This window comes from Argiope bruennichi, chromosome 7 (assembly GCF_947563725.1).
Source record: "Argiope bruennichi chromosome 7, qqArgBrue1.1, whole genome shotgun sequence".
Taxonomy (NCBI): Eukaryota; Metazoa; Arthropoda; class Arachnida; order Araneae; family Araneidae; genus Argiope; species Argiope bruennichi.
This window is the reverse complement of record NC_079157.1, coordinates 126,595,177-126,610,337: the sequence shown is the minus strand read 5'-3', so window position 1 is coordinate 126,610,337 and position 15,161 is coordinate 126,595,177. Positions and strand designations below refer to the sequence as shown.

At 30.3% G+C, this 15,161-nt stretch overlaps 1 protein-coding gene across 1 annotated transcript in view; it reads right to left on the bottom strand.

Moving 5' to 3' along the window:
- The window catches only part of LOC129975137 (xaa-Pro dipeptidase-like), a 45,189-nt gene that overhangs the window by 2,394 nt on the left and 27,634 nt on the right, over window positions 1-15,161 (bottom strand). The window contains exons 14-15 of the mRNA XM_056088090.1: window positions 13,872-13,982; window positions 3,385-3,468 (exon numbers count right to left, since the gene is read on the bottom strand). Of these exons, the coding sequence (XP_055944065.1) occupies window positions 3,385-3,468; window positions 13,872-13,982 (195 nt within the window). The remainder of the gene's footprint in view (window positions 1-3,384; window positions 3,469-13,871; window positions 13,983-15,161) is intronic.

The following is a 15,161-nucleotide window of genomic DNA, read 5'->3' as shown; positions in this document are numbered from 1 at the left end:
AAAGCAGAAATGGGGAAGAAGAGAGAAATAAATTATCCCTCGTCTGATATAACATGAGATATTGATAGGGAAAATATTTTTTTACAGTACTAATATATTAAGATTCTGATAGAGATTTCTGACGCATGTCAATCACAAGTAAGGGAAACACAGGGATCTTTTAAAAAAGAATGTGCTTATTGCACATTTTTCTAGTCCTTCACGTGGAGCGTGAGTAAGTGCAAATGTAAGCATTTTTACAGAGCTTCTCTTGAATTAATTAAGTAGAGAAAGTAGAATTGGATCAAGAAACCGGGTTCGTTTGTAGTGGGTGTATATTGTGAGAACACAATCAGCACGCCTCAGTAGAAAACAACAACGACGTTTATTAAACACAAAGACACAGACGACAATTAAATACAGCCGAGACGTACACACTGGACAGCAAACAGTAGCCCACAAGTAGTAATCGACCACAGCACACAGTTGCTACACAGAATCCAGCAGGAGAGGGGATCCTCGGAGCTTCGCTCTACAGTCTCGTCCAAACGGCTGAAGTTCTCACTATCTCCTCGCTTCAGCTGCATCCGACTGCCGACTCACTACCACATTACCGGCTACTCTACACACGATGCTGCTTCCACAATAGACAACAGGATTCGGCACACAGCCCAGTGCAGCAATAGCTTGGGCTCCACACAACGCTAGCACTCCGCCGTTGCTTCGCTATCCTCTCGAAGACTCGTTACTTGTCTATGATTCCGATCTGGTTCACTGCAGCTTGAGACTGCCGACCTTTTATAGCTCCCGGGAGGCAGGCCGAGAATCTTCTAGGCCAATCAGGCATATCTCGGCCCCTAATGGATAGATCGTTAAAATTCTCAAAGTTTCCAGCATTATCTACTTTGTCGCAAAGCTCTGGGATCACTGGCTCGGCACCCGAGCAGTATCCAATACAGATTATTGTAAATCGGTCTTTCCGGTGATAGAACTAACCGTGCTGAGAAGCAACATTATAGGTTTATAACAATATCATGGGATTACCATGGTAATATGAATTATGTAATAAATCGCAAATGAAGAATTAATCTTTTAAAACAAGATAAAGTGCATAATATAAAATATAAGATAAGTTAATGAACAAAGTAGTTTCAAAATCAGTCAACAGAAGCAGAATCAATCATAAACTAGATGCGTGTATTTCAGAATTGAAAGTACTTATGAAGCTAACGATCCTATCTAAAAGAAAATTCCAGTCTCTCGAAAATTTAAATAACCATATAAGGCTGTTAGGCGTATGCGCAGAAACGCCGATGCCTCAGGTTCTGACTTCAGTAAATGGCTGTCACTAGTTGCCAATGATGTTCCATTTCGATGTTTATGAAAAAAGATCAGCTAATTGCCGACTACGATAATAATTATTTTTTAAAAAATCAGTTTTCGTAATAAATTTCCTTGATTTTTCCAGATTTCTTGGAATTTCCGATTTTCTTTGTTTTCTGGTCGGCTGGCTACCCTGCTAAATTTTACTTTCCTGAATCAACATCCTAAGGAATCTGTATAAGAATCTCTCAGTAAAAAGCTACGAGGGAAAATCTTCACATATTTTTTTCTCATCAAATCCTTGTATAAACATGCCCTCCAATGAAAAAATAATAAATTGAAGTTAAATCCCAAATTGTCAACCTGACACCTGGAAACATGTTATATATATTTTAAATAAAAGCTAAAAAATTTTTTTTAATAAATTAATTTTTTGTGAAATATTTATAAGGATCACATATTTTTCTAGATAAGCAGATCTTTATTATTCGGATTTATTTCAGATTGTATACGAGTGAAATATGTGTTGGGAGGTTTTTTTTCCTTTCCCATTTTTTAATTCACATGTTTTTTTAATTAATAATAATATATATATATATATATAATTTTCCAAAAGTTTTACTTTTAAAAATACTGCTTCATAATATTAGTCTAAAAAACAGTTGTTATAAACAAATTACCAATTATACCGATTTATAAGCATGAATTAACATGTAAATGATTATTATTAGCATCTGTATAACAACTTCTAAATAAACCAAACCCTATTTTACTTTAAATGGATTAAATTTTAGGATTAAAAAATAGATTTTAAGACTTATTTCAGTTATTGATTATATATAAAAGCCTAAGCGTATTTTTCAAAAATGCGATATATGTAATAAAAAAATGAAATTTTCAGTAAAAGATACATACTTTTTAAGAATTAATATAATGAGAAGATAAAGCTGCTATTTATTTATGTAACAAAACGTTTGAACTGTGTTAAGAAAACAAATATAATCCATTTTGTATGTAATATATTAAAACATTCAAGTATTCTTTTCTTTCTTTTTTGAAATTGCACACCAGTAGGATGAATAAAGGAACAAATGAACACTTTTCTATAAGAAAATATGAGCAACTAGAGTCAAAATATTATGCATAAATCGCTACTTTAAAGAAGAAAAAAAAATACTGATTTGTTAGAAATATAAAAAATAAAATGAATTTCAGATTACAATGTTCATACAATCAAAAGAACTAAATTGATGGTCAGCAATCCATGAGAAATTTATCTCATGTCAAAAATTTTCACATTTCAAAATAATCGTAGTGCAGCATTCTATTCATATCAACTAAATAAATTAACATGAAGTTCACAAATTTTGATTTAATAAGCTAAATAACTGTGTATTTATGTAGCAATAATAATAAGAAATCATATAATTTAATTATTATCATAATATTTAATTTAATAATATTTTCTGAAACAAAGATTCAAAAATATTCTCAAATAGAAATATAACATTAAAAGAAGTTTATATATATATTTTAAGCATTATTTTATGTGAAGCAGGATGCAGTTTTGAAGACAGTGAAAAGACTCAATTTCGTGAAGTCGTTTTATTTCATCTTGGAGAAGCAGGCATTATTTACAAGCAGGAACGACGAGCAACACAGAAAGAAATGAGGGAAAATCTCTTGAACATTTTATCCCTGATTTTATACAACCTGAGATTTTGAGAGGAAAAATATTTCTTTGCAGTGCTAATATATTTTAAAAATTTCGATAGGGATTTTTGTTACATGCATTGAAGAGGCAGGGGAAACACAGGGATCTTTTAAAAAAGAATGTGCTTATTGGACATTTTTCTACCCATTTACATGGAGTGTGGGAAAGTTAGGCTTTTAGCCTATTCAGCAATTTTACAAAGCTCTCTTGAATTAATTAAGTAGAAACAGTGGAATTGGATCACAAAATAAGAGAATATTTTAGAATGAAGTTAGTATGGGCTAAATTAAGATAAAATCTTGGAAATTAATTAAATTGAAATTAGAGTTTAAAATATCATTACATATGTATATATATATAATACTTACTCCACCAAAATCTCTGTACTGTGCTATTTTTTCAGGTACTAAAAATGGAGCCAGTTTTGGGTCCTTGAGAGCATTGTCCAGCAACTGAAAAGATTTACAATTAATGATTATTTCTACCAAGCATGTTTGTCTTTTAAATGGATACAAAAACATATAAAGTATATTTCAATTAGTTGTAACTGAAAGTCCATTTTTGGATTATTTGACTGAGCAGACTTTGAGAAACAAACAAGCTTGAATTCAACCTACCAAAACTTGCTAAATTTATTATGAAACGTTTCTAAAAAATAGATAGGTCACAAACAATTTTTTCTAAAAATCAGCAATTTGGCTTTATGTTGTAATAAGATCATCATAAGTTGCAAGTAGATGTCATATTTAATACATTTTTGTTAAGCTTTTATATTAGTAAAATGAAAAGATAATCAGAAGAAACAATAATCTTTGTTTATCTATAATTTGCAATATTTTTCGAATAAATAATTTTTAATGCTATTTTTTTCCATACAGTTAATTTAATCTTAACAGTGTATGCTTAGGATTCGATATCTTTAAAACAAACAAAAATATAAACATTTCAACTGACGACTTATTTATATTTCAAACAAGTAAATTGATTTAATAAAATAATATCAACATTCAAGTAATATCCATTTGTATTTATCAAGAGACTCTTTATATCTCTAAACTTTAAACAAAAGAAAAAAATTACAGCTGTTTGGAGGGGGAAAAAATGCAATCTAATGTTAACAGAAAAATTAAAAAAAAAAAAAAAAAAAATTGTCAGTTCCGAATTCTTTTGCAGGACATATTAGCTTAACTTGAAAAAAAAAAAAAAAAACTTGGAAAGTAATGTAATAAAATGAGTATTGGATTCAGATTATAGTTCTAGTTAAAACATAATTTGTTTATATTTTTATAGTTATTAAAGTATTTAATATGTAAATGCCGTAAATGAATAAAGACTGGAAACAGACTGGACTCATTAGTAGCCAGCAAATTAATTGAGCAGGCTGTAGATCAATATAATCCACCAGAAATTAATATATACTTTAGCTTAGATATCATTTACATTTTCTTGTAATCAAAGAGAATTTAAGTTAATTTTATCATCATATCTTTAAGCTCCAGATCTTGATCTAAGTTTTGAAGTCCTGCAATTTTTTCCTATCTTTAAATATTGTCACGTAGATGCCATAGTATAGAACTGAATGGCACACACAAGAGGTAGAGATAAACCAATTCATTAACTGAACTCTGAACTGAGAATACAGTAACTGACAAATCTTCTGCTTTTATACAAGCAGAGAAAGTTCCAGAATACTCTTCTGGAGACTGTAAGAAAAGTCCAGAACACTTGTCTGGTAAATTAAAGAAATGTCCAGTATCTTCTGGAACATGAAATAAAGGAAAACATAATGACGAGGAATCAAGTATTTACATATACTATTAATCGCATTGTCTCCAGTGGGATTCGAACCCAGGTCTCTTGATCATGAGGCCAGTGCCATGACCATTCGGCCATGGATATTCGACTGTCTTTCTTCAATGCGGCAATATGATTACTCATATAACTACAAATTAGATGGAATGAAATTTGATAATCAGTCTTCAGAAAATTATTGACTAAAAGAAAATGTGTCTATTTGAATGCAATAACCCAAAAATGCAAAAAACTAGATGGATGCAATTTGACATATTATTTTAGAATTGTTAAATTTTGGACTGCTTACATGCACAAAAAACAAGAGGGATTTAACTATTAGAGGGTTACCTTTCTTGCTTATTCACGCATATAGTTATGAAGTGGTCATTTCCAAAAAAAAAATTTAGAGGAAGAATGGGCTTTTAGCCATACATAACAAAATAAAGAAAGAAAAAAAGAATACTGAAAACCTGCATGACTCTCAAAACATTTTGAGCATATGGCTCAGATTCAATTAATGATCGTGAAGTATGAGGAAAGTTACATTTCACTTTGGACGCTTGGTTTTACAACTTATTTTGGATATGACCATTTTGCAACAATCCAACTTTTAAAGAATTGGCACCAAACTTGCAGATGGTTTACTTGTTATCGTCGATTAAAAATGGATGTATTAGAAGAAAATACGGATGACGTTATGTAGTTATTCAGGCTTTATTTTGTGCAACCGCTTTCAACGGGTTACAGCATTCGAATGTACAAGATCACATTTGTTGTAGGTGGCGCTCTTGCATGCCATGACGTAACATTCCGCCCGGCGTTGAAATATGCAAGATTTCAAAACACTTTTAATTATACAATTAGCTTACATTTTCTAAAACCAAATAAATAAACTATTCAGATGAAATATTTACAAGTGAACAACAAAATTGCAAAATATATATTAAATTTATATTAATTAATTTATTAAATTTATATATTAAATATGATATAAATACAATTATTATGTACATACAATATATACAACTATCTTAACTATTTTAATTTTCAAAGTTATCCCTTATTGGTAAGAGACAAATTTTTGAAATAGGGCGTGTAAAAATACCTGTGTTAGTTTTTAATTTAACAACTCTTACTCTGCCTTCATTTCCATAAATTATCTCTAAAATTCTAGCCATTGCCCATTTGCAAGGAGGCAAATCATTTTCCTTTAACAATACTAAACATCCGACCTTAACATTATTTTTTTTTGAATTGCCACTTATTTCTTTGCTGTAAGTGGTTCAAATAGTCAATTTTCCAGCGTTTCCAAATTGTTTGAACACATTTGGTAGTATATTGCCAGCGCGACAACCTATTGTCAGAAATGTCTACAATTTCCGGTTCAGGTATTGAAGTTATTGGGCGTCCAATGATAAAGTGTCCAGGAGTTAAAACTTCATATTCATTAATATTATCTGATAATGGAATTAAGGGACGTGAGTTAAGTATACCTTCAATCTGAATTACTATTGTTTCAAATTCTTCAATAGTTATTTTACTGTTAGCTAAAGTTCTATAAAGATGGTGTTTAAATGATTTTACTCCTGCTTCCCATAAGCCTCCGAAATTGGGAGAAGAAGGGGGAATAAATTTCCATTGGATTGATTCTGCGGATAGGTAATTGGCTAAAGTCTCATTAGTCTGACAAACTAGTTTTTTTAAGCGATTTAATTCTGAAGCTGCACCCTTGAAATTAGATGCATTATCCGACATCAATGTTGCAATGCGGCCTCTACGGGCGCAGAGTCTCTTTAAAGATGCAATGAAAGCTTCAGTCGTCAAATCTGTTACCGTTTCTAGGTGAATAGCTTTAGTTGACAAACATACAAAAATCGCTACATAAACTTTTGAATATATTCCCTTTCTTTGGTTTTTAAACTTTATTTGAAAAGGACCACAAAAATCTACCCCAGAATTTAAAAACGGAGAACTAGGAGTTACTCTCTCTGAAGGTAAATTTCCCATTAACTGGTCTAACACCATAGGCATTTGCCTAAAACATCTAATACAATCATGGACAATTTTTCTTGCAATACCTTTACCATTTAAGGGCCAGTATTGTAGTCTAATTTGATGTAACAAACCTTGTGCACCAATATGTAGACATTTTTTATGTACATGCTCAAAAAGTAACTTAGTGAATGTATGCTTACTGGGTAAAATTATTTGATGTTTAGATTCAAATGGCAAGTCAGAATTTTTAAGTCTACCGCCAACTCTAAGTAATCCTTTTTCATCTAGGAATGGATCTAAAGATCTTAACTCACTTGTTTTAGAAATATTTTTACCTTTATTTAGTGCATCTATTTTTGATTTAAATTCACTCAACTGAGCTACACTAGCTAAATATTCAGTACTTCTTTGCAGCTCCTCAGTAGTTAAATATTTACTTATCTTATTACGAGACTCCTTAGCTTTAGTGTTGTTAATAAACCTGAAAATAAAGCTAACTATTCTAATTAGTTTTATGAAATTATTTGTATGATTAAAGAGTTCATCATAAAAATTTGAATTAGAGTCATTAATGTTCAGAGTCACAACACATTTTAGTACATCAGCAAAGGCAAAATCCTGCATGGATTGATTGTCCACTGGTTCATCAGCAAGTTCATCTGGACCAGCAAACCACATTTTATTTCTTATGAGTTCATCTGCACTGCATCCTTTAGAAATAATGTCAGCAGGATTGTTTTTGCTACTTACATGTTTCCAATGACAATCTGATGTGAGCGTTTGGATCTCCGCAACCCTATTGCTGACGAATGTTTTTAGCTTATAGGGCTCAGTCTTGATCCACGCCAAAACAATAGTAGAGTATGTCCACAATGAGATAACATCAATGGGTAATTGCAGAATTGGAACTATCTTTTTCACTAATCTAGATAACAGCAACGCAGCACACAGTTCAAGTCGGGGAATGGTAAGTGACTTTAATGGAGCCACTCTGGATTTGCTGCATACTAGACTAGTTTTAAACTGTCCAGATTGGGTGAAGCACTTTAAATAGACAACAGCAGCATAGGCACGTTCTGATGCATCAGAAAATCCATGAATCTCAATGCGAACTGCATCAGGAAGTAGAATAAACCTTTGAATTCTGAAGTTGTTTACTTCCCAGAGTTATATGTAGAACCTTTTCCATTCTGTCATTGCATCAGATAGTAATTTTTCATTCCAGTCCTATTTTATCTTCCAAAGTCCTTGGATAAATATTTTTGCCTTTGTAATGAGAGGGCCTAAAAGTCCAAGTGGATCATAAAGACTCGCTATTTCTGACAGCACTTCCCTTTTTGAAAAAGAGTCCTTAGGCTTGATCTTTACCTTATATGTAAAGCAATCTTCTTTTGGATCCCAAAACATACCTAATGTTTTTACAGAACTAACACCTTGTTCTTTCGAAAATGAATAGGATGTGGTAGACGGGTTTTGTAGTAAATTAGAGTTATTAGCGACCCATTTGTGAAGCTCAAATCCAGCTCTTCCGAGGAGTTCAGAAATCTGGGTTTGAAGATTTTTAGTATCTTCTAGCGTTGCATCACCTGACAGAATGTCATCCATGTAGAAATCAGAACAAATCACATCTGCAGCCTTAGGAAAGTCCTTTTTTTCCTCATCTGCTAAAGCCCTTAAGGTCCTGGTAGCCAAAAATGGCGCAGAAACTGTTCCATAGGTTACTGTAGACAGTTTGTAAATCTTCACTGGACCATCAGCACTTGATTTCCAGACAATACGCTGTAAGTCTCTTTGAGTGGGATCGATCAGTATTTGTCTGTACATTTTTTTAATATCTGCACTAAATGCATATCTGTGCTTTCTGAATCTACTTACTATGGAAAAAAGATCTTGCTGAATAATACCTCCATTTAGTAAAATGGAATTCAGAGAATATCCACTTGTTGTTTTTGCACTTGCATCAAAAACCACTCTTAAGGGAGTTGACGTTTTCTCAGGTTTATATATCGCATGGTGGGGAATGTAATAGTTCACATTGCTATCATCTTCAATTTTTATCTCCTCCATGTGTTCTAAACTCTCATATTCTCGCATAAATTCCTTATATAAGATTTCCATAGTAATATTTTTGTTTAATTTATTCCAGATACCATTTAGGCGCTTGATTGCATTTTCTTTGGAATTTCCTAGTAATGATTCGGCATTTTCCTTTATGGGTAACTGAACTATAAATCTTCCCGTTTTATCTCTTTTATAGGTTTTAACAAAATGCTCCTCACAATAAATTTCTTCTTCACTCTTTGTTATTTCTTTAACATTATCCAGCAATGATTCCAATTCAAAAAATTGTTTAACTGCTTCATCTAAATTTGGTTCACTTACGAGATAACAATTGGCTTTTTGAGGTAACTGGGAAAGAATGCCTGTAACTAAATAACCAAACTTAGTATTTTGTAATATTACATCTCCATTTTGCAGACAAAGTTGCTCAGGTTTTAAAATCTCAAAAAATAGCTCACTTCCTAATAGTATATCAATTTGACCTGGTGTGTGGAAATTGAAATCAGCTAGTTCAATTGAACAGGGAATATTTAATGCAGATATATTTAATTTCGATACAGGAATCTCATCGGTTATTTTAGGAAGAATAGAATATTTCACCATGTGTGAAAATGAATAATCTCGATTTGATACTTCAATGTTAGCAGCGTGTTTAATAAACTGCGTAATTCCATTTATACCAGTTATACCTTGTTTTATTGATTTTAGTTTGATTCCCAATTTTCTAGCTACATCTTCTCGAAGAATACATAAAGTCGAAGCATTGTCTAAGAGCCCTCTTAATTGAACTCTCCGACCATCTGCAGTTTTCACATAAATAAGAAGAGTGTTTAATATAACTGATTTATTCCCTTATATCGCCTGTTTAGTCTCTCTCGGATTCAACGTCAAAGCAGATACTTCGGTTAGTACGTTTAGTTTCGATTTCGTTTCTGCAGCTGTTTGGCTTTCGCTCGCCCGTGCCCTTGAATCTGAAGTGGTAGCGCGATTTTCAGTTGACTCATCATGTATGAGTGAGTTATGCCTTTTACCGCAACTTGGAATGTTGCAAGAATATTTTGATTTGCAGATCCCCGGGTGAGGTTTAAGACAGTTAATGCATAATTTGTTATTCCTAACAAAGTTCTTTCTGTCATCGATAGACATATTTTGAAAAGTAACGCATCTAAATAGTGCGTGATAGTTTTTGCATAAAATACAAGCTTTAGCATTGGAATTTTTATTATTAACTATAAGTGTTTTCGCTCTTTTAAATATGCTCGTATTTTGTGGACGTTCGTATTTACTAGGAATACGGTTAATACTTTCTAACAAAGAACTTCGCTTTTCTAGAAATTTCATCAAATTTTCAAATGTAGGAATTTCTGCCGTATTTAGAGAAAGCTCGAATTGCTTCCTTGTCTCTTTATCTACTTTCTGTAGAATGATGTTTACAAGCATTAAATCAGATAGCTTATTTTGTTCGAATGTAAGAACCTTTAACGCTCTGATGTTTTTATTAACGCAGTCTATTAAGGCACAGTTCTTTAGCAGATTCGCTACGAATTTTCTCAAAATTTATTATTTCTAATATATGAGAGTCTATCAATTGACGTTGATTTTCATAACGATCTGATAATGCTTTAAAGAGTGATTGAAAGTTATCACTAGACGATTCTAATAATTTAGCTTCTCCTCTTAAGCATGCACGGAGATAATACAGCTTTTGAGAATCATTTAATTGCTCATTGTTGCTAATTAAATTAACAAATAAATTTTTAAAATTTGCAAAATCAGCTATTTTTCCAGAAAATTCTGGTAATGGAATTTCCGGTAGTCGGATTTTAGTTACTGCATTATCCTTTGAAACAGGGTTAATTTTAAATTCATCTTTAATTGAATTTAATAGCAATTTCAGACCTACCTCTGTTTCTTCAATCCGTATATTTATTTGATCAATATCTTCTAGGATGGTTTCTATATCTTCCGACGTTTCAATACCGCAATATTGTTCGGATATCTTGTCCAACTGTGCTTGCAATTGTCCAAGTTTCCTTAATTTCACTTCTAATTCCATTGCGTTAATGTCCTTGGAAGCTGACTTTTCGGCATTAAAACTTTCGATTCTTTTCAAAGTAGTTTTTATCGAGCCTTTCAGTTTATTTAGTTTCTCTTCTGAAACCGCTTCTTGGTCATCGCTTTTTTCAACTTTTTTTATCCATGGTATTTGCTCCGGCTCACTTTTTGACCAATGTTATCGTCGATTAAAAATGGATGTATTAGAAGAAAATACGGATGACGTTATGTAGTTATTCAGGCTTTATTTTGTGCAACCGCTTTCAACGGGTTACAGCATTCGAATGTACAAGATCACATTTGTTGTAGGTGGCGCTCTTGCATGCCATGACGTAACATTACTGACTGAAGATAAATTGTCTTGAAATATTTTTATAAGAAAATAATGCAATAAAATTTTAAATAATACTTTTTCAATGTGCCAACATCTTATATAATCTCACACAAAATATTCATTCTGGTCTTCTTCTTCCTGCAAATTTTCTAAACTTTTCTCATTCTTAATATAAAATCAATTTGTTATCACAGTTCCATTTCAGTTCAAAGCACTTTTTCAATATTTTTTGAATATCATGAAATTTTAAATTGTTTTACAATTAATCTTGGAGGCATAACTCTAAACTTACTAATTGTTACAGTTTTCTTACTCCTCAAAACTAGTTTCTTATAAACTTCAGATCTATAAAAGATAACACTAACTCTCATAACACTAATATATGAGGAAGAACTTTTAATATTTTTTTTCTCATACTTGTTGGAAATGGCAATAATTAAGAAAAATAAACATTACATTTATTGCAATATCCACAGTATGAATTGTGCAGGACTGCATTCAAGAGTGATCAATATGCTGCTATCATGCTATTTGGGAAATTTGAAGATGGCTAGTTTTGAACCAGTATCAATGAAAGAAGATGGCCACAGTATATCTTGATTTTTAGCATATTTTAAATTTGAAAATAATATATTTTTAAATGTTTTTATGTTGCCAAATGATAAAAACTTAAACCTTTAAAAATGTATCTATGAAAGAAATGGAACTATTTTATAATGGTTACTTTTGTAACTATATAGCTTATAACAGGCATTTTAATTCAAAAGAGAGAGAATGAGAACAGATTAGTTTTTGAAAAATCAAAATAAATGAAATATGGTATGTGTTTTTGTATATTAAAGTTATAGATCTCTATAGTTATAGCATTTTGGACTTCAATGGATGCAAATTCAATGGATGGACCATTCAATGGATGCAAATGTATAACCGATTTTTCTTCAAATATTATGAAATTAAATGCATAATATAAATTCATAATGTGAAAAAATGAGTGAACATATATCCAGTGAATTTCAATACCAAACTTGTAAGACTTCTTAAGTGATTAATTGCAATTATCAATTAATCTGTCTAACAATGATAAAAGTAAAGGTGCACTAGTAAGCATCAAAAGTTGTGCTAGTAAACATCATTTACTAATCACTTAGATACACTGAATGAATTCTAAACTTTCTTAGGACATTCTATTAGAGCATTAGAAAACTATGTCAATTGTTTTCCTTATAAGTAATCAACAATCAAAAAATAAATTCAAAAATACAAAAAGAAAAAAACTAAACTAAACACATACATACATCTGAAATTTGGCATGAATTAATTGTCCAGTGTGAAACAAAATATAATAACTATAATTTTTTTACCAGACTTTCAAGAAAAGTTGGAAATAAAATAACAGTTCTTAGTTAGAAATTATAATAAAAAATTTTTTATATTATTTCTATGTTTGAAACTTTGGAATGAGGACTATTCAATTATTTATTATTGATTAAGGAAGAAAATTATTGACTAAACAGGGTGGAGTTACAGAAACTCCTAAAAAATTTCCCTGGTCTATGGATACTAAATACATTAGTTTTCTGACTTTCTTCCTACAAAGAATCACTGTAATATACTTTATTAAAAACTTTTACAACCTCGTTTAATATGAAAAATATAATATAATAAACATATAAAAAACATAATTTTCATGAAATTCCATTTTTAAAAAATAGAATAAATATCCCAAAAAAACTGTTAAAATAGTATATTATTTTCCTTATATGGAAGAAAAAATTCTGGAAATTTTAACGAAATACTTTGTTTCTAAAACTGTGTAAGAATCCTAAGAAGCATTAAAACTGCTCTTTGTAATGCATGTTAAATTGTGTTAATAACGAAGTTATTATGATCTTTGATGAAAATTTTAAAACAATTCAATTATTAATTGGAACTCTTTCCATAAAAACCATTATTACATGTTGCAGCATAAATATAAAAATAGTAGGATTATATGCACTTAATAATATACATATATATATATACCAAAGATTTAAACAAAAGATACTACCAAAATATTGTTTCAAGTCTTTCTCTTTTCCCCTTCATAAGAAAATAAGAATTTTTGCATAAGAAAAAATAAATTATGAAGAAATTACTTCCTTTGATCAAAAACTAATGCTTTAATAAATGAATATATATATTAAATCCATTTATTAATGATGCTAAATGTACATAAGATACTGATTTAAAGATAATAACTGAAGTAACAAATAACAAATGTTTACTATTTGCAATTTAATTATAAAATTCACAATATTATGATTCAAAAGATTTTTAAATTTTAAAAGCTACATTTTCTCTATTTATACGTGTAATTTAGGTTAAAAGGAATAAAAAATTTGAAGATTTTGTATTCTCAAAATATAAGGATCATTTGTCACCAGCATGTTGTTACTATAACAAATGATACTATTACCTAAATGCAAGGAAACAAAACAAAATAAAAAGTTTCATCATCACAAACGACATCTACATTCTGACAGTAAAATATATTTGTAAATAAAAGAATATTCATACACTTTATTAATGAAAATCATATATTCAAAAAAAAGAATTAACTAAAAAAGGCTTACTTACACAATCAATGAAATATATTCCTGGCTCAATAGTCAAAACCATTCCAGGAGCTAACACTCTAGCAGTTCTAAGCGACTTTAAACCTGCTTCATTAGGACGTTCTGGATTACCCTATATATCATAAATTTTCTTCATTATAAGTGCTTCAACTTAAAAATCTACTTCATATTAAATTTCATGACAACAAAAAAAAGTGAAATATTCCAAAGAAACCTTTACACCTGCAGCTGACTTTTTTTCATAATCAAAATGGTACTTCACGCAATCTAAATATTGTCACAAAATAATCTTTTGAAAATGACTTTAACAATTTAAGAGTTTTAAATTTATTAGAATACTCTATTCTCATAATCAATAACTGCACAAATTTTTAAATTCTAATTCATGAGAAAGTAATTAAAAAATCCATTACAAAATTCCTTCCTAACAAACATGAAATATATAAAAATAAATAAAAGCATTTAAAAATAAAAAACGGGTATTCTCAAAAACAAGTATTCCATCAAAATTTCCCAAGAGAAGCAATTTGCCCATAAATTCTTTCATGCTAAATCTATCTTATATTTCTACATGACTCAACTAATAAAAGTGATAAATGACTTACCACTGACCCTCATAACAAACAAAAGATATCCTCATTTCCTTCTTACTATGCTTTCAAATTTATCAGCCTAAGCACAGGGTTACCACTTAAATCGGGAGGGAGGGGGAATCCCTTGTATTTTCCCTGTGCATGTATGCAATATAAGGAGAAATGCACAAATAGCCCTCATGTATTAGTTATAATGGAATAACAATATTTCATAGTTCATAGTGGGAAAAAAACAATGAAAGGAAACAATTTAACATTGCTTGAAATAATAGTATATTAAAAGAAAATTTACATTTACATATATAAAAAAAACAATTTTTTTATTTATTGCCTAGAATTTAGCAAGGCAAAATTTATATATTAAGGGAGGGATACTAATAATGCTCTTTAATTACAAGTCACCCAAAATTTAAGACTTGGGTAAATAAAAAACAAAATAACAGTTTTGCTATCACAATTCAAATCATTTAATGATTATTTAAGAAAAAAGAGAAAAAATTAAAAAGCAAGATTATTATTATTATTTTTTTTTTTTTTTTGCCAACTCATATGTTTTTTCAGTCATCAGTTTTATTTTTTTCTTTTGCAACAATTTCATTGCAATGCTGCTTTGTGTTTGTTGGACTTATTTTCTTCTTTTCCCTGAACATTTTTCTACTTTTTCTAAAGCTTCATAAGATTTCGTATATGCTAATTCA